This window comes from Ptiloglossa arizonensis, chromosome 6 (assembly GCF_051014685.1).
Source record: "Ptiloglossa arizonensis isolate GNS036 chromosome 6, iyPtiAriz1_principal, whole genome shotgun sequence".
NCBI lineage: Eukaryota > Metazoa > Arthropoda > Insecta > Hymenoptera > Colletidae > Ptiloglossa > Ptiloglossa arizonensis.
Window position 1 is genome coordinate 18414977 of NC_135053.1, and position 22441 is coordinate 18437417.

At 39.8% G+C, this 22441-nt stretch overlaps 2 protein-coding genes across 9 annotated transcripts in view; one reads left to right on the top strand and one right to left on the bottom strand.

The window, feature by feature from the left end:
* The window catches only part of LOC143147833 (uncharacterized), a 74236-nt gene extending 62460 nt beyond the window's left edge, over positions 1 to 11776 (bottom strand). Inside the window, exons 1-4 of one of the 3 annotated variants that reach the window (XR_012992357.1) lie at positions 11179 to 11232; positions 9983 to 10048; positions 9356 to 9612; positions 7262 to 7803 (exon numbers count right to left, since the gene is read on the bottom strand). Coding sequence is in view for 1 of the 3 variants with exons in the window: in XM_076313482.1 (XP_076169597.1) it covers positions 971 to 1251; positions 11179 to 11257 (360 nt within the window). In the remaining 2 variants the exon portion in view is untranslated. Of the gene's footprint in view, positions 1 to 970; positions 1252 to 7261; positions 7804 to 9355; positions 10580 to 11178 lie in introns of those variants that run through there. The other 2 variants (XM_076313482.1, XR_012992358.1) reach the window with 2 other exon arrangements.
* The window catches only part of Wwk (anoctamin 8 white walker), a 40071-nt gene that overhangs the window by 1618 nt on the left and 16012 nt on the right, over positions 1 to 22441 (top strand). For all 6 annotated transcript variants that reach the window (XM_076313475.1, XM_076313481.1, XM_076313478.1 and 3 more), the window contains exon 2: positions 11719 to 11804. In XM_076313475.1, coding sequence (XP_076169590.1) covers positions 11719 to 11804 — 86 coding nt within the window. The remainder of the gene's footprint in view (positions 1 to 11718; positions 11805 to 22441) is intronic.

Consider the following 22441-nt stretch of genomic DNA (forward strand, 5'->3'; position numbering starts at 1 on the left):
CGCACGGTAATTCACGGTTTTCGGTACGAGGATATTCGAAACGAACGTTTCGTGCTGAACTATGGCACACTGAAGTGTAGCGCAACAAAGCGAGTGTGCTTTCGAAAAAGATATGTTACTTACCTGAGAAAGTAAATTTTCTTAGAGAAATCTATTTCACACGCGTCTTGAGAAATTTTACCTTCGAAAAGTCCTTCCTCTTCGGGTGATCCCCGAAACCTCGAAACATGTTTCCTCTCGGTATTACCGTGATCTCGTTCACACAACACGTGGTTCAAGGAAAGTGAAACACGTCTTCGAAAACCTTTTCACCACCTCGGTTACAAGATTGTTTGCTCTTGGATCGGGTAAATACACCTTCTCCGTTGTCTCCTCCACGGTTAATACAACACGTGTCCCCGAACCTTACCCAGTGGTATGGTGTGCACGACACCGATCGAGTCACGTGTCAAGGGTTCCAGATTACCGATGTTTCGTTCCTGGACGATGGTTCGTCGAGGGGGGAACTGTTATCGGGGCGACGGGGGGAACGTTTATCGAGGCGCAACATCCAGAACGCATTGTCGCTCGCGGGTGTATCGAATATTCTGGTAAATTGCCCGATACTGGAACGAGGAGCACCGAGATCACGACGTTTATCATTTCTAACGGCCTCCTGGTCCCGCGAATCGGTGTACTCTGTACAGCGTAAATGAACAATAACTATAGAAACCTCCTCGCTGCGCGTGATACGGTTGACCTTTCACGACACGGCTTGCCGTAGAGGAGAGCAACAACCGGGACGTCTGTAACGCGATATTCCGTAATGGTCGAAACACCTAAGCAATTACCTTCTCAAATGACTGACAAGGGGAGCACTCAGCTTGCCCCCTCTACCTCCCACTCTCCGATTTTAACCTACTTTCGCAGCTTGGAAGATTACAGACCCCTGTGGCGCGTGTGTAATAACTCGATAATTAAAGTTACATACCTTGACACTGTCGAGATGAACGAATTGATAGAGAAACTGTAACTTCGTCCAACGTGAGAGTGGACGTTGTCGGATCCCCCATCCGAGACAATGATTTAAATACTTCGGTCGGTGTACGCAAAATGGTTCCGCAAGACGAGAATAAACTTCAGTTCCAACGACACCGAGAAATAAATATTTCATCTTCTTCGATCTCGTACCCGAGCCACGGTCGTTTCGACTCCCGAACGATGTTATGGCGTCTTTTCTTTTCTTTTTTTTCTCAAGTGTGTGCTTTCGGTCTACAGTCGTTGATTAAGGATAAAAAAAAATATTACTCGCGTTTTATCGCCACGGATTAAAATGGATTAATGTTTTTAGTACCTTTTACAACGGTCCCGTTTTAGATCCAGGATCGTTATTTATGTCAGAAGGTCGCAACAGTCTCAGATTTAATTTTTCCGTAACCGCTTAATTCGCCTGAAATCGTTTACTTAGCTCACCGAAGCGTTTATAATTATTTAAAAAAAAAAAAATTAGCGTTTAACTTCAAAGCGTTCTTTTATTCGACCGTACACGTTCAAAGTTTTTGGATTGAAAGTGTCCCAAGTATGTAGAATTCGTGTACTTCGTTTTGTAAAATTGTATAACGAGAAAACAGACAATTTGGAAGTAACCGATCGTATTTAATGTAATGATTTCGATCGTGGGAAAAGAACGTTCACGAAATAAGGTACAGTATGAAGACGAGACGGGTCAGAAAAGACCCCAAGGCAAGCTACGGTCGAAGAAGTAAATACTGTGCGATAAAAAAAAATACAGTGATCGAGAAAGACGTCGAAATTTCGAGAAAATTCGGGGGAAAGAAATCTTCGTAAAATCACCTCTCAACCACGTGACACCAACTTCGTATCGATTAGCTTCGATTACCGCGAGAGAAGCATGCGAACTGTCCCCCTCCAATTGCAACGCGCTTTCACAGGTCTATAGAAGACGAGAACACTGTCGCAACGCATGAAAAATTAAACGCAGACGCTCGATAGATGAGAAGTTATAAATAATTAACGTCATACACGATATAAGTCGCCGTGTATCGATGTCGCAAACGTGTAGTTTTCTCTTGCAAGTAAAAGAATACCTGCAGCTTTCCGAATCATTTAATAGATTTTATAAGAGCTATTTTTTACTTTTTGTCCTCCTGTGAGAACATTCATCGAATAATCACTACGGATCAGTGTCGATATTTAATCGTATCTCTGAAAATAACGAGTATCTACATCTAATATTCTACACATACAATGAGAGACACGTACTCTACCATCTTGCAAAAGCGCGTAAAAATCGAAGAGGTACAGATCTAGTCCCCCCCTCCTCACGTGTCACCGAGCATATATCGAATTTCGTACACCAGAGTCTCGAACAAACGACAGATTCTTTTGTTTCGAGATGTATCGGAATTCAAGCTGAGAAAATCTCCACAGTGGAGAGCTTTTAACGCTTTTATCGTTTTTATCGCGCTGGTTGCGTGACACTAAAAATCAATGGCGGCTTCGAAACTATCACGCTGGACGGAATGATCATAAACAACACTCTGGTTGCCACCATGATACCGAAGCGTTCCCGCAAACGCGATTTCACGCAGTTCTGATAATCCTCGTTCTGATGAGCCCGCTGACCCGTTTTGATGCACGACCATCTTGCTTGCACAATGGCGGCATTATTATCACTGGACCAGATTACACATCCATCGAGCGAAACGTACCGTTTCCTGTCCTTCTTGGATAAATTGCATCCGAGAAAACCGGATTCAAGATGATTTATTCGGGACGCTGCGTATTTTAATACGTTTTCCCGGCAACCGGGCGAAAATATGAGACCGGGAAAGGAGGGAGGGAGGGGGGAGAAGATCCCGGGAAAGAAGAAACGGTACGCGCGATTTAATCGCGAAAATTAATTACACGAACCCGGAACAATGTCGACGCCTGTTATAAAAACGCCACGAACAATAGGGAAACAATTTTAGTAGCCCGATCGTCCCCTCTACGATAAGAGCTCAACGAACCGTACGAGCTCTTAACGTGGTGTGAACAAGCCGGGTAATAATAGTTCCCGCGAGCCGAGTATGTTGCTTCCTTCGAAAGAAACAGCCTCTCTGTGACTCTGGAATTCTAATTAGAGCGCTAATAGTTCGGTAAACATTATATTGTTTACCAAGGGCTAGTAAGTGTTTTATAAAAAAAAAAAAAAAAAAAAACGAGTCGGTTAATCCGGGCGTGCTTAACCGAGCTGTGAGTAAAGTTGGTCGAGTGTTAATTTTCGCGAAAGTCGGTGACTTGTTTTCGTTGAATGTTTAGTATGTTTCGTTCCGGGGTGGAAATAATTAAGAAATCGTGTTTCGGGAAGAAATATTTAGAACGATGAGAGGTACCATTCACTGAATACACACTCGTTAGAAAAAATGATAAATTTGTACCTAACGTTAAAGCTTTCGGAATATTTAATATTCTTATCGAGAGAGGAAGCTTTAGTTTGATTTATTTTCCGAACTAACCCGAAGTCGTGGCGACTTTCCGAACACACGTTTTGTAGAGAAAAGTGCAACGAAGAGACATATTTTTTTTTTTATTGCACAGTCTCGCTTCGTTTTCGACCAGAGGTCTACGAAAATCGTGGTACTGGCTGGTTTAACCGCGATCGACTGACCGTTCAAGGTCACTGGACAGCTACCCCCACCACACCGCTTAATCATTCTATCCTTCATCTGCCCACTTCGCTTCACTGTCGTCTGTATCTCGAACGGAGAACATTAGTCACGTTATGATTTATAGTAGGAGAAGTGACCTTGAACAGACACCTAATCCTGTTATAGCTTAACGCGCGTTGAACGAAACGTAATGTAATTTCAATGAAGACGTATCGAGAACAAAATGTGAAGGAACTGCAGCCGTTACACTGCAAAGAATTGCTCGAGAATTTCAATTTAACTAATTCCATCTGTTGGTGAAAAATCTCGAAAAATTGTGCAAGTGCGGAAGATGGATGACGTAAATTGTCGGAAGAAAATCTCCTTCGAACAGTCAATTTGTGTTCTTTATTTCTATCTGATTCGGCAGCCATTTTTTGGACAACGACGAAGAAACGAATAGCGGATATTGTTTGGTAACATTGAGGTTAGGAAGCGGTAACCAAAATCCACGAAGGACACACGTTGCGAACAAAACTGAGTTCTCAAAGGTGCCACCAGGCATTTTGATTGGCTAATGTAAACAATTACGGACCGTATAGATGTTCGAACTCAACCAAACAATCGCTGCGGATGACTATTGTGAGCAACTGTACCGATTGAAATCGTTGGAAACGATAGCTTTACTCGATAGTCCTCTTTCACCGGGACAACGCGCGACCGCACATGGCAAAACGGACGTTGCAGAAATTGGAGCAACATGGCTGGGAAAGGATGAGTAACCTGACCTATAACCGTGAGATTATGCTAACAGGTTATCACCTGTTCCGAGAGTTAGCGATGTTATTTAAACTGAAAACAATTAATAATGCCAGCGAATATTTACAAAGAGGGATTGAAACCGTAATAGACGTATAGAGTGTTCCAGAAAATGGAGGAAAATGCACGGATGATCGAAAACATTGGACAGTACACGATAATCGTAAAGTTGTATTCCCTCGCTTATTGATACACCCACCAGTACGATTAAAAGATAGGTATTATTACGGATTGAAAAATCGTCGATTTTCGAGCTGCTGTAACCTCGTTAAAAATTATCGTAGAATCATAATTTTTTTTTTAAATTAAAGCTCAAATCCTCTACTTTCCAACACCGAGTTTTAATTGTCGGTTTAACGCATTCCCGTTACTCGTCTTAAATACGAGGACATGTTCGCGACATACCGAAAACTCGTAAAGTTTCGTGTCCTCTATCGACTTGCAAACATTTTTTTTCCTGCATTGTGTTCAGAGTGTCGTAACGATCGGACCTTCTCCTTTAATTTGCAAAAAGAATCAAGTCGCTACGATTTTTCTTCGCCAAGTCACAGCGCTTTGAAGTAACCGCTGCATTTTGTTACGTGCTCGACGTAAGTATATTGTTCGAAACAAATGGAGGTTCGTGATAGAAATACTTCATTTTTAAAACGGTGATACTTAATATTCAACCTATATATCGTATTAAAGCTCCTCGAGTATTTTATCAAGCAACGAATTCGCTCGAGTGGGTAATCCTCTAAGTGGTATCACCGAGAAAAGAAAAATGGCATTACCCACGGGATGACCTAACACAAAAGTGTCGAGATCGCGAGAATCCAAGCTTTAATGAAGCATGCACCGTTCTAGCATCGTGTTTATCAGTCCAACCTACGAGTCACCGAGGCTGAAGCAATCTCTGTAGACCAAGCCTGTATATACTCTGTTATGACGTAAGAGAGTCCTCCATCCCTACCATTAACCCGAAAATGAGGTGCGTTAGCGTTTCAGAAACGACTCGATCATCAATGAACGAAATGAGCGCATCTGAAGACGGTTGAGCGATTTCTCGTGTTCAGTCATCAATTATTAATGAGCCAAACAGCCAAACGATCCGACATTAACGGAGATTCAGAGATTTTATATCCGTTTTATATTCGTCGGTTATTTCCTGTTGTCTCTCATATTTTCTACGGCTCCTCGAAGGAAATTCTTGGGCTAAAACCAAGGAAATAAATTACGAGGTTCTTATTACGAGCACGATGTCTCTAATAATGTCATTATTACGTTATGTATACAAGACACATAACCCAACAAATCGAATAAAAATAGCTCTTAATATTCTCGGTTGATGATAAAAAAAGGTAGTCGGTTTCAAGTCACGTGATACAACATTTCGATCCAAGATAATATTTTATCGACGCTATCAGGACCCTTATTTTTATTTAACGGTATTATTTTAGGGAAAGTATATTGATTGATAATATCGCGAGGATCGTACGGAATTTTACCGAGAAATAATTTTTTGTAATTTGTTTCGTCGAGAATACGCGAAACGATAACAATTAAATTACAAAATAATGGTTAGGTTATAATAGAGTAATTAGGTTGTGTATACTTTTACCGGTGAAATTGGTAAGTGTATAAATACACGTTACGACTCTATCTGTGTTATACAAATATGTAAAATTCAAGGTGCAATGAAAGCGGTATTATTATACCTAACCTCGATAATGTGTGCTCGGTCAGTAACTAAAACCGAAATTAAATGGGAAATTGGGAAAAGTGGTTGAGGATAAACGATCCAATGGAACGTTTAAAAGAAGGATAGGTTTGAAGAGCATATATATAATATATATAGAAAGAAAGGAGGTTATGGTCGACAGATGTATAGGGAACGAATAAGTTTCAAATTTACATATATGACGAACATGACTAGATAGACGTGACTGAAGCCGAACAGGATGAACGTTATCGGAATGGCACGCGAGATAAGAACGAAACACGTTGTACCAAGGTAGAGTAGATGAAGTCTTGCAAAGACATTGTCACAGACATTAGCCTAATGGCAGTGATTTGTGATTTGATGGAAAATCAGATGCGCAAACAGTACAAGACACAATAGTCAGACTAGGAACTAAGGTCGTACGTATACGGACATGTACTCCTGGGATCTGGAAAGATCGATTCCTTTGTAACGCACACGTGACGTACAGAGTCTTCTATTGGTCGGTGATGAATTTAGATTTCTTTCCAATACAAACACACTTGACCAGACGTGAAGGCTGTTTCTCTGATATTATCCGACTTAATGGAATTTTCTTCGAATTCTTTCACGTTCAACTCGTTGTAATATTTCTTTTCAGTCGAAGCACAAACCGGATATAATATAGATATTTCCTTTTTGTAAAAGTTGGTGTCACATTGGAGTATCAGTTTGGTGAAAAACTAATGGTTTTGTAACCGTTGTTCAGAACGGGCAGGATTGTCGTTACTCGCACCTGCCGAGTTGCTGTTTTGTGCCAATAAAATTCCAAGAAGACACTGCAGAAATTGTGTTCTCTACAAAATTCAACATTTTCGATATCACGAAACAAGTCACCGAATAATATCGTTGGACACCCAATAACTGTGTCGCCAGCCATTGTTCAGCATCCAGCCATGAGATGCATGGCTTATGCAAAGGACCTATTCAGACCTTGATCCAACCATAAACCTTTAGAGCGTGAGATAACGTCGAAATAGTTCCACTATTGCACAAATATTTATAGAAGGTGTTTGTTACTATTATACTTCTCTTAGTAAACTCTTTTTATAAATTCGGAGTAACTCTTTCTATAAATTCGAAGTAATAAATTTTTTATTAAATAGTCTTCCTTCGTTAATTGCGTGAGAATACGTATCACGTTCAAATTGTATTTAAAATTCTTTTTAATTTTCTTCAATTTCGATCGACTTTGTCTCTATTGAAATGCGTCCTTTTACGAAATTAGTATTTTTGAACGTTCTCCGTTGCCTGTCGATGATCTTTTCGCAAAAGAAAACGCAGTCCCTGGATGTGATCGACAATCGTTTCCCTTAACCCGTAACACCCCGCGGAACAGATCCTCAGCTCCCAACAATACATCTGGCAGAGCACGTGTCGCTCACTCTGGCACCGAAACGACGGTTGAAAGGTGAAGAAACGAAAAGTCGATACTCCGTCCGTGAAGTGTCACACCTTTTGACATCGACCTCCGTGCACTCGAAACTTAGCCGAAGTATACTTCCGAACTTGTAAACTCTTGCGTTTTTCAAACATTGGGCCGTTGAGTGAATAAACGGCTACGAAGCTTCTTCCAAACTGGTGGTTTCCAAACTCTTCGAAGTACGCCATCTTGAAGAAAGGAAATTAATTTTCCACGTTCGAATCAATTACGGAAGCAAAAATTATTAAACGCTACTTGATCCTCGCCTTGTCAGCGTGGGTCTTTTTTGACCCGAAAGGACTTTTCCGTAAAGAAAAGAAATTAATTTTACCGCCGAAACGAACGGTGCGTTCAAATTAATTATAGAAGGAAAAATTATTAAACGCTACTTAAACTTCGCCTTGTCAGCGTGGGTCTTTTTTGACCCAAAAAGACGAATTTCTATCGTCGAATTATATCGTTAGTACAACTTTCCTTGGAAATTAAGAGAGGTATGATAAAACAATAGAATTTTTGTTTGTAATATTTGTCTAAGCAAGATCAAATTACGGATCCATTTGGATCCAGGTGTGGTAGTCTAAATCGTTGGTATTCCGAAGATTAATTATAATTGTTACACGCTGATGATCGTTGTATTAATGAAAAGGTATGTTCAAGTTGTTCGTATTTTTCCGAATTAAAAACTCGCTCACGAACCGCTCACTTTGAAGAACACTGTTCCAACCGCAACCACCATTTCCCAGCGTACAAAGAATCGTGCAGAACGTCACGCGAGAGTCGGTGGTTTCTTGGATGAAACATGGTCGATTTTAATAGTCCCTAACCATACACGAGGAAGGCCCGCCCCGAGCAACTCGCTTGTTGTACTCCAGATAACGTTACCCGTATCGGTAGCTGCGCGAAGTTTGACTTCATTCGTTTCAAGTTTGCGCATAATTACAGCTTGCCGGGACACTGTGGCGAGACGCTGATACGAGATGGAGTAGAGTTCGTTCGATGGATTCAAGTTTAAATTATATAGAACGTGTAACGGTCGAGGCACTTGCTCTTTGACATTTCGTGAGTTTGTATTTTTTCAAACAGTTTCATCGAGTTACGAAAACTCGATTCGCGAATCGTTATGTTTCAATTTCGCTCTAAAGGGCCGTGCGCTACATACACGTGCTTCTTCGACCTTCTAAGAGAAACCTTAACTATATGTTACTTACCATCGACACGTCTTCCCTAATTTCGCGTTCTTCTTGTTAATATTCAGCCCGAACAATAATCGTGCAAACTTTTCTCACATTGCAAAGCGACGTACCCGGGAAAGTAAAATTTTAAAAATTCTCACGATCGTCCAACACCCTCCTCGGATCGCGAATTCGACGAAACCAACGAAAAAACGAAACGAAACGAGGTAACCGAACCGTTATGGTGGGGGGCAGTTCACCGGCGACCTTGAGCGGCCACTCGATTTAACCTCGCCTCTCACCGACCCGTAGAACGCACTACGCTCGGGGTTTCCCCCACCCTTTCCCTTTCTCTTTCGAGGCGGGAGTCTTAATAACGTCTCACGGCCACGGTGGATCGTCCACCGCTTCTTTTTCCACCCAGGAACAACTTCGTTCCGCAGGCAGCAATTAAGTTACGCGAGCACGTAATAATTTCGTTCGAACGGGCCGTGAAATTGCCATTGCAGAAACGGGGGGAAGTTCGAAAACCAATTCCCGAACCTATAGCCGTTGACCAGAAAATTACCTCCGGGAGGATGAGCGTGAAACGACGCCCCGGTATTCCTTTATTGCGACCTCACGAGGTAAGGATGGTCGCGCGCGGTGCTTTAGCGCCACCCCCCCACTCCACCCACTATATTGATACCGCGCATCCTTGGAAAATTTTTACGACAGTGGAGGGGGCGTGAAGGAGGGGCGGAGCCAAACATCGGTGAGATAGAATCGTCGGCGCGGTGTGCGAGATCGTCTCGTCCCGCTTCTATATTTTCTTTCCCGCCGCAGCTGTAAAAAAAAAAACAGAAAAAGAACGAATTCTCCGCAGGACGTTTTATCAGCGGTTAGGTGTTTCCTTGCCGGCACTTCGAGTGCAGGGGTAATTTAATTCGAGTCCGATAAATTGTCCCCGGTAATTGTCAGTTCATCGCGACGCGCAGTTCACAATTACAAATTGGCGCTATTTTTTCAAACTCCGTGAAACGGTCGGAATTACGATTAACGAACGACAATTTATCAATTCCTCTCTACACCCCCTTCGCGAGGTTTTCTCAATCAATTTGCATTGTTAACATTCACGCGTGATTTTCCTGATCATCGTTATCAGTTAAATTGCGTTTTTAAAATTTTGTTATTATATATTTAGGACATTTCTAACCTGAAAAACCGGATCAAAAATATAGATACGTATAAAAACTTCTTTAATTTCATCCGTCAAGAATTCCTGAAAAAAAAAAAAATATGACGAGATACTTTTCCGTTCTTTCGTACAATGCAAATGGGTTAATGGAAGTTGCGAAACAAAATGGTGAACCTTCGCGAAGGAAAAGAAGAATAATTGTCGGGGAAAGGTCTTTCGTTAACGGTATTACGATACATCGCTACGTATAAATTCGATTTCGCGTTGGACAAAAGAAGTTCATTAGCGGAGTGAATTTTTTTTTTCACTCTCCCTCTCTCTCTCTCTCTCTCTCCGTTTCCGTTCTCGGTAATTTCGAACGTGCTTCGAAATAACGATGCTGGAAGTCCTCCGTTGGTCGCTTTTGCGCGATCTTGTCCGACGGAAATGGTCGACTGGATAGACTAAGAATTATCGTTGTTTGAGAGACACTCGAGTTTCTTATAATCCCGATTTCGATGGACTGACTACGAATTCGTTGATGAAAGCAGGTGAAGCCCGAGAGTCAATCGAATTGCGTCGCACATCCATAGTGATCAGAATTTCCGTTGTTTTATTTGATTAAAAAACGCGTTTCTGGAAACGGATTCACGTAAGACGGTTACGAAGTAATTAAATCTTTGTGTAGAAGCAGTTTACACGAGAAGCGTGAAAATGATAGGAAGTGGGGAACGTCACGTGATCACGCGATTAATGACAGGAACACATTATTTGTCAGATGGGCGCACGTAACCTCGAATCTATGAAATCGCCTATAAGATACGGACCGGTGTCACGTCACTTCACGTGATCTTACATAACCTCTAATTTCTAAATTTGCGGCCGTACCTCGCACCGAATATTCTCGTTGACGCTGTGTGCCTCCCCGACGCATTTAGAAACCAGGTTTACCGGCTAATATATTCCCCGTTCTCGCTGATTCACACTTTAATAAAGTGTACGTAACGACAATCATGAATAATAGCCGAGGATCCGGTTAACGACGATGTAATTAAAGCTTTCGCGAACAAGAGGACATCGACTCGCGTATGTTACGAATTAAACACACGCTGCTAACCTATCGGGAACATCGAGTGCTTGAATCTTTAAATGCGTTCGATTCGAAATCTATTTTGTCTTTTTCCTGAGTAATAATTCCGATCTCCGTAATTACAAGATTCTATAATGTACAGTACCTTTTCTGCTGGTAATTTTTCCATGATTTATGCCTCGAGAAAACGTGCTTCGATGTGTCGGGACTAATGCGCACGGCATCGTGACGTCACGCGACACGTTGTCGATGATAACAGCGCGTTTTCATGTAATTTGAGAACGACAGCGAACTTGCATTCGTTTCCGCGAGCGTCGCACGTTCGGGTCGAGGTCACGTGACCCGGCAGTAATGCGCTTCTGCCTTAATCCGCGTCAAAGGCCAATCACCGTCGATCGCGAGTGTAAACTTGATTTGCTTCAAATAAGGGAGGACCGGTTGTGCGCCATCGGCGAATCGTTGTAGCGCGACATTTCATTATCAAGATTGTCGCGTCCCCATCGATTACGTAAGCTATTAACGCCACACGATTTAGCGGTTTATTAAAAGCACGATGTACATGCTTCGTCGCCGACTCGGAAATCCGATCCCCGTGAAAATTACGTGCCGCTAACGATGCTTCGCGTTAAGAAACGAGACGGCTGCGATCAATATTTAGTAACAATAAACAACTTCCCTTTTCCAGCTTCCCGTCTCCTCAGACGGAAAATACCATGCACCGGCCACTTGATGACCCCCCGCCGCCTATGGATACAAAAGGTTCCAACTCAGGTGTGTATAAACAATATTTAATTAATCGTGGTCAACGTAGAACTTGTGGCACAGCTAATGGAAAGGTGTGTTTGCGACAATTTTCAATAGTATGCATACTTTACTGACATAGAATTTCAGAAAGAAAATTTTCATCGATGGAAGTGAATTTATTTAAGAGTTCTATAGCCAAGGTCTATATCTAGATGATATATTCTATGCAAGTAGTAGGATTGTAATACTATGCTTTTGACATAATTTATAGGCTTGAATTGTGCAGTGTGAGGAATGATAAGCAGTAATAAAACTTACCTATGTGAAAGTATAAACTCTGTGAGTTGTATAAAATATTTTAACGATTGGACAAACAATTTCTCAATGATCTGTCCTCAATTTGAAGAATTGTGGATTACCATTTTATCAAAGCTAGGAGGATATGCATTTCCTTGGAAAAATACATTACTGTAAATGTAATGTAAATAATAGCTACCTTTGTTAAATCTTCCCTGAAGTGCAGAATAAGGTATGTCAAACACATGTGCTGCCATTTGACATTTTTCTCCCGATTATCTTCATAGTCTTTAATAGATTTTCATAACTTCATTCAGCCCTCTTTGTAATACGATTAAAAGCTGGTGGAATTATCCCTTCCTCTTGACTGGTCTTCTTCACATGTTACGTTCACGTATTTAAGGTTATATACTGAGCTACATTTAAATGTCACCAAGAACCAAACGTGAAATCGAAACATTTATACATTTAATGAGATTAATCATTTATACGAATTCCGTGTACTAACATACCTTGCTTAAAAATCGACCTTATAAGATTCATTTCGAAAATAATTACTTCGGAAGTATATTGATAAAATTATAGGAACGATGAATACTAATTAGTTGCATTACTAATAGGTGGCAGCGCCATGGAAAGTCGGGTAACGCGTTTTCTGTTTTGACGTATAACGATGGTCAGAATTACCGAGCTTACCTTTATTACGTGTTACTGGCTCAAAAACGTATTGCCGTGTGTTGGTAATACAAGAACGTATTACTACACGTTACGAGCTTTAGACTGGCTTTACAACGTAGCACTAAATGTTGATAGTTCATTGCTGTGTTTTCAAAAACGTAATATTACATATTTTGCATACGAAACTCTTCTTGCGCGTTAAATGCTCATTATTCGCAGTGTTCAACGTCGTACAATATTAGTCGATGTAAAATCGTATCCCGTCGACATTTATCCACCTTTGTTTTGCCAACCTCGAGACATCGCAATTTTGTATTTTCGAAGCAATTACCGACCGAAACCCATTACCGCTGTGCAACGTGCCAGAAACGACAAGAACAGTCGGAAAGAATAACACGTGCACGATTCGGTATTGTACGATTGAAAAACAGACGTCGACGAAAAAATACAACTAATCGAAGGTGATCTCGCACGGTAATTACAGTTACATACGGTGACGATAAAAGTTCGTTCGTACACGTCGCCGTCTTCCATAAATCTTTCCTGATTAATTTTTAGCGCCACCGCCCACGCAATTCGCCATGCACAGAAAATTCTGGTGTTACATTCGTATTCCGTCGCGCACTACCGATTGTAACTTGTGATTTTTCGACTATTGTCCGCGGATGAATTACTTGTGACGAGCCGAGGATCTCTATGGTCGAACCAGATTCAAAAATATGCACGTCAGATATTCGTCTCCGGGATCCTTATATGCATTTGAATACCTCATCCGTCGTGGAATTCCTGGCCCACCGAAATCAATACGCCGGTATGCCGGAACCATTGTACAGGAACGGTGCAGCGTGCACGATTATTGTCATCGTTATTTGTGTTCTTCTGGTCGCGTGTAATAATCGGGATTTACGTTTCTTGTTTACGGATTTGCATCGATCAAATTGGTCGGTTGTACCAACAATTGCGCTTGAAAACGATGCACGTGCAACGTGAAATTGTACACAAATACACAATAATTATACCCAGTTCATTTTAGATACAAGTAACGGAATTGTCCCAATCCCTGTTGATGTTTATGCGACGAAGATTAAAATTTATATATCTTTTATTGCATTTATCTTACAGTATTAACAACGAATTGGATAGGTTTTTCCCCGATGAGAAAAAGTCTGCACACGATCTTGTTCGGAATATTATATATTGTTCAAACTATACTAAGTGTATAATTAAATATAATCCAAACCAGGTCTTCAATTCGTTTATAATATCTTCATAAACATAAATTTTATAACAATACGTGTTTTTCTAAAAACCCAGAATTTTTGATAATAATGAGGTGTTTACATGAAAAGTAAACACCTTAGAAAGTTCTAACTGATCCTCAAGAATACAAGAGAGTTTCTCGAACATAACGGTATACAATTTATTAATCGTCTTTGGTCCTTAATAATTATAAATTAACATCAAAGATTAAACAAGCGCCGATACGGTCTTTCTGCATTATATTTGTATTTTCGTAAAAAGTTCTTCACCTAGGACGAATTACTCGGAGTGAATTTATTTCGTATAAGTTTTCTACATTCTTACACGTTAGAAATCTTTTCAATATCGTAATAAAATATTCTAAGTTCGCAGCCAATTAGCTCGGTATTACCCGCGACGAAGAGATACTGATCGTCGCGAGCAATATCGATTACCAGGTCTCACCACGTGGAGGTTGCTGCGAGCGGAGACCCGGAGAGAGATAGATGGAATCAAAGTTCCATCGATCTCCCTCGACGCGCAATACAAACGAAGTTACTAAACTAAGGAGATGGAAGGAATCAAAGTTTCTTCGATCTCCTCGTTCAGTTCTGCCGAGCGATTACATTAAGTAAGAAATGAGGCAAAATTGGGAAAGACGCGACGCGAACCGTGCAGTTGGTCCTACTAGGTCTATCCTGTTTCCCCTCAGTGGGCCCGATTGTCAAGGAAATGCGCGACGCCGTCCACTCCTCTAGAGGAGTGCCCCGTTTCTCCCAACTCCGCAGTCAGGAGCCACGCAAGCGTGGACCTGACTCACGGAGGATGACGAAGAGAGGGTCTTATTCTGGATCAAGGGCTTCCGCAGGGACAGGCAAAAATACCTGCCCCTGTGTTCGCAGCAGTTTCTCTCTCTAAGCGAACTCACCGGGAGAGACGGCGATAGACCGTTCGGACCAGCTACACGGCCGGTCACTTGCTTATGCAACAAGCAGTGGTGACCGGGCTGAGGAACGAGAAGGCGAGCAAAATTAAGCTAAAGATTGGATAATTGCTCGGCAGATCACAGATATTTGTACACGGTGGCCTTAAAACTAACTTATTATAACCTCAACTAAAGAGAGAGTCCTCCTCCTTCTTCATTCTTCTATGTACCTACCTAAGAGAAACCTAAAGTCAAGCTATGATAGAAAATAGAAATGAAATTGATTACGATTAAATACAGTCGTGCAGTAACAAAGAAAATAAACATGGAGAAACAAGTAGAAATTAAAATCGGAGAACAAATAAAATAAATTAAACAAAGAAAAAAAATGAGAGTGGTCGCCAGTACTGACCCCCCCTATCGGCGGTCAGTACCGGTTACCAAGAGGGGGCCCTCCTCCTTCCAGGTACCTAAAATGAAGAGATCCGTCCACCTCGAAGGCTCCCCGTGGAATGAAATTCCGTCAAAGGGGGGGCTCCTTATATACCCACAACAAGGTCATTTACCGTTACTTGAATTGTCTTTGTTCGATCTAACCGAATATTTCAAGAAATTGATGGCTTTTAAGCCATTATTTATATTAGGACATTGTTAATAATTGTTTAAACTATGGTCCTATAACAGTTGTTAATAATTGTGATAAATAAACATCAAGATTTTGCAAAATTCGTAGAGACGAACGGTTTCGGTGAATGTTTCTTCCATTCCGCGATTGTTACTAACATTTACGGATGTTCCCAATATTAATCGAAAAATAGGCATCTTACTTATGCATTATAAATGATGAAATAATTTATAGAAATTGATTTTAATCGAGATTCGAAGTAAGAATGTGTTTCGTAAAGTTTTAGTGCATGGAAATTAATAATTGTCTATTTGGTACATTAATTTAACATTTGTTTAATTCTTATAATTTACACAATACGCGTAGAAGTTGTGTATTTTACTGAGAAGCGCCGGAATTCAATTAATCGCTTTTTTAGATAGAAAAATCATCGTGATGAACACTTGTTAATCGATAATCGATACGTGTGGCCTTGACAATGACGTTTCGAATTTAACGAAAAATTCAATCGCGAACAAAGAATACTTCAACAAAACGATACTTCAAGCCATTATTTATACTGGACATTATTAATAATTGTTTAAATTATGGTCCTACGATGGTTGTTAATAATTATGATAAATAAACGTCAAAATATTGCGAAATCTGCGAAGGCGAACGGTTTCGGTGAATGTTTATTCCTTTCCGCGATTGTTACTAACATTTACGGATGTTCCCAATATCAATCGAAAAATAGGCATCTTACTTATGCATTATAAATGATTAAATAATTTATAGAAATTGATTTTAATCGAGATTTGAAATAAGAATGTGTTTCGTAAAGTTTAATGCATGGAAATTAATAATAGTCTATTTGGTACATTAATTTAACAATTGTTTAATTCTTATAATTTACACAATACGCGTAGAAGTTGTATTTTTTACTGAAAAGCGACGAAATTCAATTAATCGCATTTTTAGATAGAAAAATCATCGTGATGAACACTTGTTAATCGATGATCGATACGTGTGGCCTTGACAATGACGTTTCGAATTTAACGAAAAATTCAATCGCGAACAAAGAATACTTCAACAAAACGATACTTCAAGCCATTATTTATACTGGACATTATTAATAATTGTTTAAACTATGGTCCTACGATGGTTGTTAATAATTATGATAAATAAACGTCAAGATATTGCGAAATCTGCGAAGGCGAACGGTTTCGGTGAATGTTTATTCCTTTCCGCGATTGTTACTAACATTTACGGATGTTTCCAATATCAATCGAAAAATAGGCATCTTACTTATGCATTATAAATGATTAAATAATTTATAGAAATTGATTTTAATCGAGATTTGAAATAAGAATGTGTTTCGTAAAGTTTAATGCATGGAAATTAATAATAGCCTATTTGGTACATTAATTTAACAATTGTTTAATTCTTATAATTTACACAATACGCGTAGAAGTTGTATTTTTTACTGAAAAGCGACGAAATTCAATTAATCGCATTTTTAGATAGAAAAATCATCGTGATAAACACTTGTGAATCGATAATCGATATATGTAGCCTTGACAAAGTCGGTTGGACCTCAATAACAAATTCAATCGCGAACCAAAAATACTTCGACAAAATGATACTTCAAGCCATTATTTATACTGGACATTGTTAATAATTGTTTAAACTATGGTCCTATAACAGTTGTTAATAATTATGATAAACAAACATGAAGATATTGCGTAATTCGAAGAGGCGTACGGTTTCAGTGAATGTGTGTTCCTAAACGCGATTGTTATTAACATTTCCGAACATGAATCTTAAAATATGCATCCTTTTTATGCATTACGAGCGATTAAACAATCTACAAAAATTAATTTTGTTCGAGATTCGAAGCAGTAGGTGGTATTTCACGTATTGTTTAAATAAGTAGAGTTTAAGAACATGGAAAGCAATAAAATCAGTATGAAACAGATGTTAAATTAATGTCTATAATAAACAATTGTTACTTTCTATGGTTTAAAAGTCTACTTATACAATTTATATAAATAATACGTCAGAAACCATATTTTACTTCGAGAGTCGATCCGAACCTATTTCTATACGCAAATCAATCATTTATAATGCATAAATAAGATGCGTATTGTAAGATTAATAGTCGGAATATGCGTAAATGTTAATAACAATCGCGTTGATAAACAAACATTCACCGAAACCGTTCGTCTTTGCCCATTTTGCAAATTCTTGATGTTTATTTATCATAATTATTAACAACCATCGTAGGACCATAGTTTAGACAATTATTAACAATGTCCTAGTATAAATAATCGCTTACAATATCACTTTGTCGAAATATTTTTGTTTCGCGATTGCATTTGTTATTGAGGTCCAACCGACTTTGTCAAGGCTACACATATCGATTATCGATTCACAAGTGTTCATCACGATGATTTTTCTATCTAAAAAAGCGATTAATTGAATTTCGGAGCTTCTCAGTAAAAAATACAACTTCTACGCGTATTGTACAAATTATAAGAATTAAACAAATGTTAAATTAATGTACCAAACAGACAATTATTAATTTCCATGCATTACAACTTTACGAAACACATTCTTACTTCGAATCTCGATTAAAATCAATTTCTATAAATTATTTAATCATTTACAATGCATAAGTAAGATGCCTATTTTTCGATTAATATTGGGAACATCCGTAAATGTTAGTAACAATCGCGTAATGGAACAAACATTCACCGAAACCGTTCGCCTCTACGAATTTTGCAAATCTTGATGTTTATTTATCACAATTATTAACAACTGTTATAGGACCATAGTTTAAACAATTATTAACAATGTCCTAATATAAATAATGGCTTAAAAGCCATCAATTTCTTGAAATATTCGGTTAGATCGAACAAAGACAATCGAAGTAACGGCAAGTGACCTTGTTGTGGGTATATAAGGAGCCCCCCCTTTGACGGAATTTCATTCCACGGGGAGCCTTCGAGGTGGACGGATCTCTTCATTTTAGGTACCTGCGAAGGGGAGGGGGCCCTCCTGGTAACCGGTACTGACCGCCGATAGGCGGGGGTCAGTACTGGCGACCACTCTCATTTTTTTTCTTTGTTTAATTTATTTAATTTGTTCTCTGATTTTAATTTGTACTTGTTTTTCAATGTTTATTTTCTTTGTTACTGCACGACTGTATTTAATCGCTAACCAACTTCTTTTCTATTTTCTATCATACCTTGACTTTAGGTTTCTCTTAGATAGAAACATAGAAGAACGAAGAAGGAGGACTCTCTTTTTAGTTGAGGTTAGAATAAGTTAGTTTTAAGGCCACCGTGTACAAATATCTGTGATCTGCCTAGCAATTATCCAATCTTTAGCTTAATTTTGCTCGCTTCTTCGTTCCTCAACCCGGTCACCACTGCTTGTTGCATAAGCAAGTGACCGGCCGTGTAGCTGGTCCGAACGGTCTATCGCCGTCCCTTCCGGTGCGTTCGCTTCCAGAGAGGGCATGTTGCGAGCACAGGAGCAGGCATTTTTGCTGGTCCCTGCGAAAGCCTCCAAAATAAGACCCTCTCGTCGTAAAGATGGAGAAACGGGGCACTCCTCTAGGGGAGTGGATGGCGTCGTTCGTTTTCTCTGGAATCGGACCCACGGAGGGGAAACGGGATAGACCTAGTAGGACCAACTGCACGGTTCGCGTCGCGTCTTTCCGAATTTTGCCTCATTTCTTACTTAATGTAATCGCTCGGCAGAACTGAACGAGGAGATCGAAGGAACTTTGATTTCTTCCATCTCCTTAGTTTAGTAACTTCGTTTGTATTGCGCGTCGAGGGAGATCGATGGAACTTTGATTCCATCTATCTCTCTCCGGGTCTCCGCTCGCAGCAACCTCCACGTGGTGAGACCTGGTAATCGGTATTGCTCGCGACGAACAATATCTCTTCGTCGCGGGTTATACCGAGCTAATTGGCTGCGAACTTAGAATATTTTATTACAATATTGAAAAGATTTCTAACGTGTAAGAATGTAGAAAACTTATACGAAATAAATTCACTCCGAGTAATTCGTCCTAGGTGAAGAATTTTTTACGAAAATACAAATATAATGCAGAAAGACCGTATCGGCGCTTGTTTAATCTTTGTTGTTAATTTATAATTATTAAGAACCAAAGACGATTAATAAATTGTATACCGCTATGTTCGAGAAACTCTCTTGTATTCTTGAGGATCGGTTAGAACTTTCTAAGGTGTTTACTTTTCATGTAAATATCTCATTATTGTCGAAAATTCTGGGTTTTTACAAAAGCTCGTGTTTTTCGACAACGCGGGGTGATTCAGTAATTCGGCTTTCGGATTCTCATTTGCTGAGTGTAGCTCTACAAGTATCACTCACTGGTTATTGGAAGACAGAAATCTTGTCGGACAATTGTATTGGAAATTCTTGTACAAAATAGTCTCAGACTACAATAGGCGTTCCAATAGGATCACGTGTCGATCTCAACCTTCCTCACTCGTTGAAGTTTCGACAAGTATATTGTAACATCTACAGCTTCCACGTTAATTATACTATTTGTTTCTCTCGCAACTTTTCTCACATTGTAAAGGCAGTCTCGCGTACAAAGTGCCACGTAAGGATCATCCCACGATATTGTACAGTCCGATGCATTCAACGGTGGAGGGAATATGAAAATATTCTAACGTCATCGCAATAATGTTCAATATCGGAAGAGGAGAACATAAAGGACAAAGTCGCGGAAATATGAAAATATGGCGGACTGGTGGACTCTGTGAAATATCGTATTGGAGAAATATACAGTAATGCTGAGACATGAAACTGTAAGAATGAGATTGTAAAAGCCCGAAAATGAAAAAATACAGCCGATACGAAACGATGCAAACAAAGATACACGGGGACATATAACAATACAAGTAACTAAATAAAATAAAATAAAATAAAATAAAATAAAATAAAATAAAATAAAATAAAATAAAATAAAATAAAATAAAATAAAATAAAATATAATACAATAAAATTTAATAAAATAAAAGAAAATAAAATACAATAAATAAAAGAAAATATAATACAATAAAAGAAAATAAAATACAATACATACGATCAAATAAAATAAAATTGAAGGGAGGAAAGACGGTAAAAAATAATTCGAATGAAGAAATATAAATTTACGAATATAATACTATTGCGTGTTTCAAGGTACATTAAACTTGAATACCACGCGTAGTGAAGGGTATCGCGAGTTGTTACGCGAAACGAATGCAAAATTTATACCGGCGGATCAATACGGGCCATGTAAAGCGAGCAAGACGCGTCGAAGAAACGCGAAAATGGAAGACAGGTTGTCATTTCCAGTGAATACACGCATCGCTCGATTAATTCCCTCCCAAATCATCGAAGCAACCTCGATCAGGACCGTGCAGTTAAAGGGAGCGAAAACAAGTCGCGGATGAACATCTATCGAGGTTCGAGGCTAATTACACCGAAGGGTTCTTTTCTTGTCTAAAATTTTAAGAATTATTACAATTAAACTCGATAGAGAACACTTGCACATATACAGTCGTGGAGAAACAGTCCCAACTATGATAAAGTATTCGAGAAAATAATAAACCATTCGGGCAAAAAATGATTCATCAATCCTTTGAAGGATTACTTGTTAATATTTTAATTCTATTATTAGAATTAAAACTACTATTCAGAAGCGTGAGGGAACAAACGTTTCCATTCTTGAAAACCCCGGAGCGTGGAACATAACCTCTCTACTTTTTCCTAATTTTTTATTCGACGCTCGATATCCCCCGAATTTATTATTAACGCGACGTATTGCCCTCCTCTGTACGGAAGCAAAAATTACTTGTTGCCCGAATTGTCGTTCGAGAACGTGGAATTAAAATTTCGACCGTTTCCAACAAAAACAATGGCGGACCTACGAACCCAATCGTATCTATATCCTGCCCCCCCCCCCTCTCTCGAGAAAATGCGATCACGGAAATGCTCTTATTGGACCCTGTCAGGCGTGGCTTGCCGGAAGCTTTTCCAAACGGGACTGACCGATTTGTTTCTATTATTAAGTACCCACTTGGTATCGATTTTACGTCGCTGGCATAAATTATGCATCGCGCGAGGCACGTACAATGATTGGCTTCCCCGATCCGTTCACGGGCTTGAAACCCGTGGAAGCCGGAAAACGGGTCGAGATAACGATAATACACATCGAACGCGCGTGATCGCTTCGATCCAATTCGTGGCTATATTTTTAGGCGCGCAACGACTCCGCCCAACGTCTGACGACGTTGTCGACGCCACAAAGAACGTAACCGTGCACAATGAATGCATCGAGTGCACTTCCGTTACGCGAACAACCGAGATCGAGCGCCGCGATATCGTTAAGCCCGCGATGCATGTATATTTTAACGCGACGTGTCGCGAGAGCGACACGAACGGTTATTACTTGTTGCTTGATAACCGTACGAACGTGTACCGCGACAGGAGGCTCGAGTTTCGAGCCGAGCTATCGATCCCCCGAGTACGATGCAAACGTACAACGTTTCTTTCCGTTCCTCTCGATGGAAGATTTACGATTTCGTGCGAAGATGTTCGCGAATTACCGACCACGGGGGAATTATCGCTGTATCTCGAAAGATCCTTTTCGTGAAAAGTATGTCGATTATCGAGTACTCGAAGCGAACATTTTCAAACGATTTCTGGGAATTTCCATTCCCTCGAGCGAGCACGTACGCGATGCTCGGCAATGGGATTGCGTTTACGTTCACTGATTTCTTTCACTGTCGCGTAGTACTACGTTCTTTCTAACACATGGTAATGTAGTATAACTTTCAACGGGTTCTACATTTTTGAGAGCGCGCGGTGGTCGATTGTTTATCGAACGCTGGT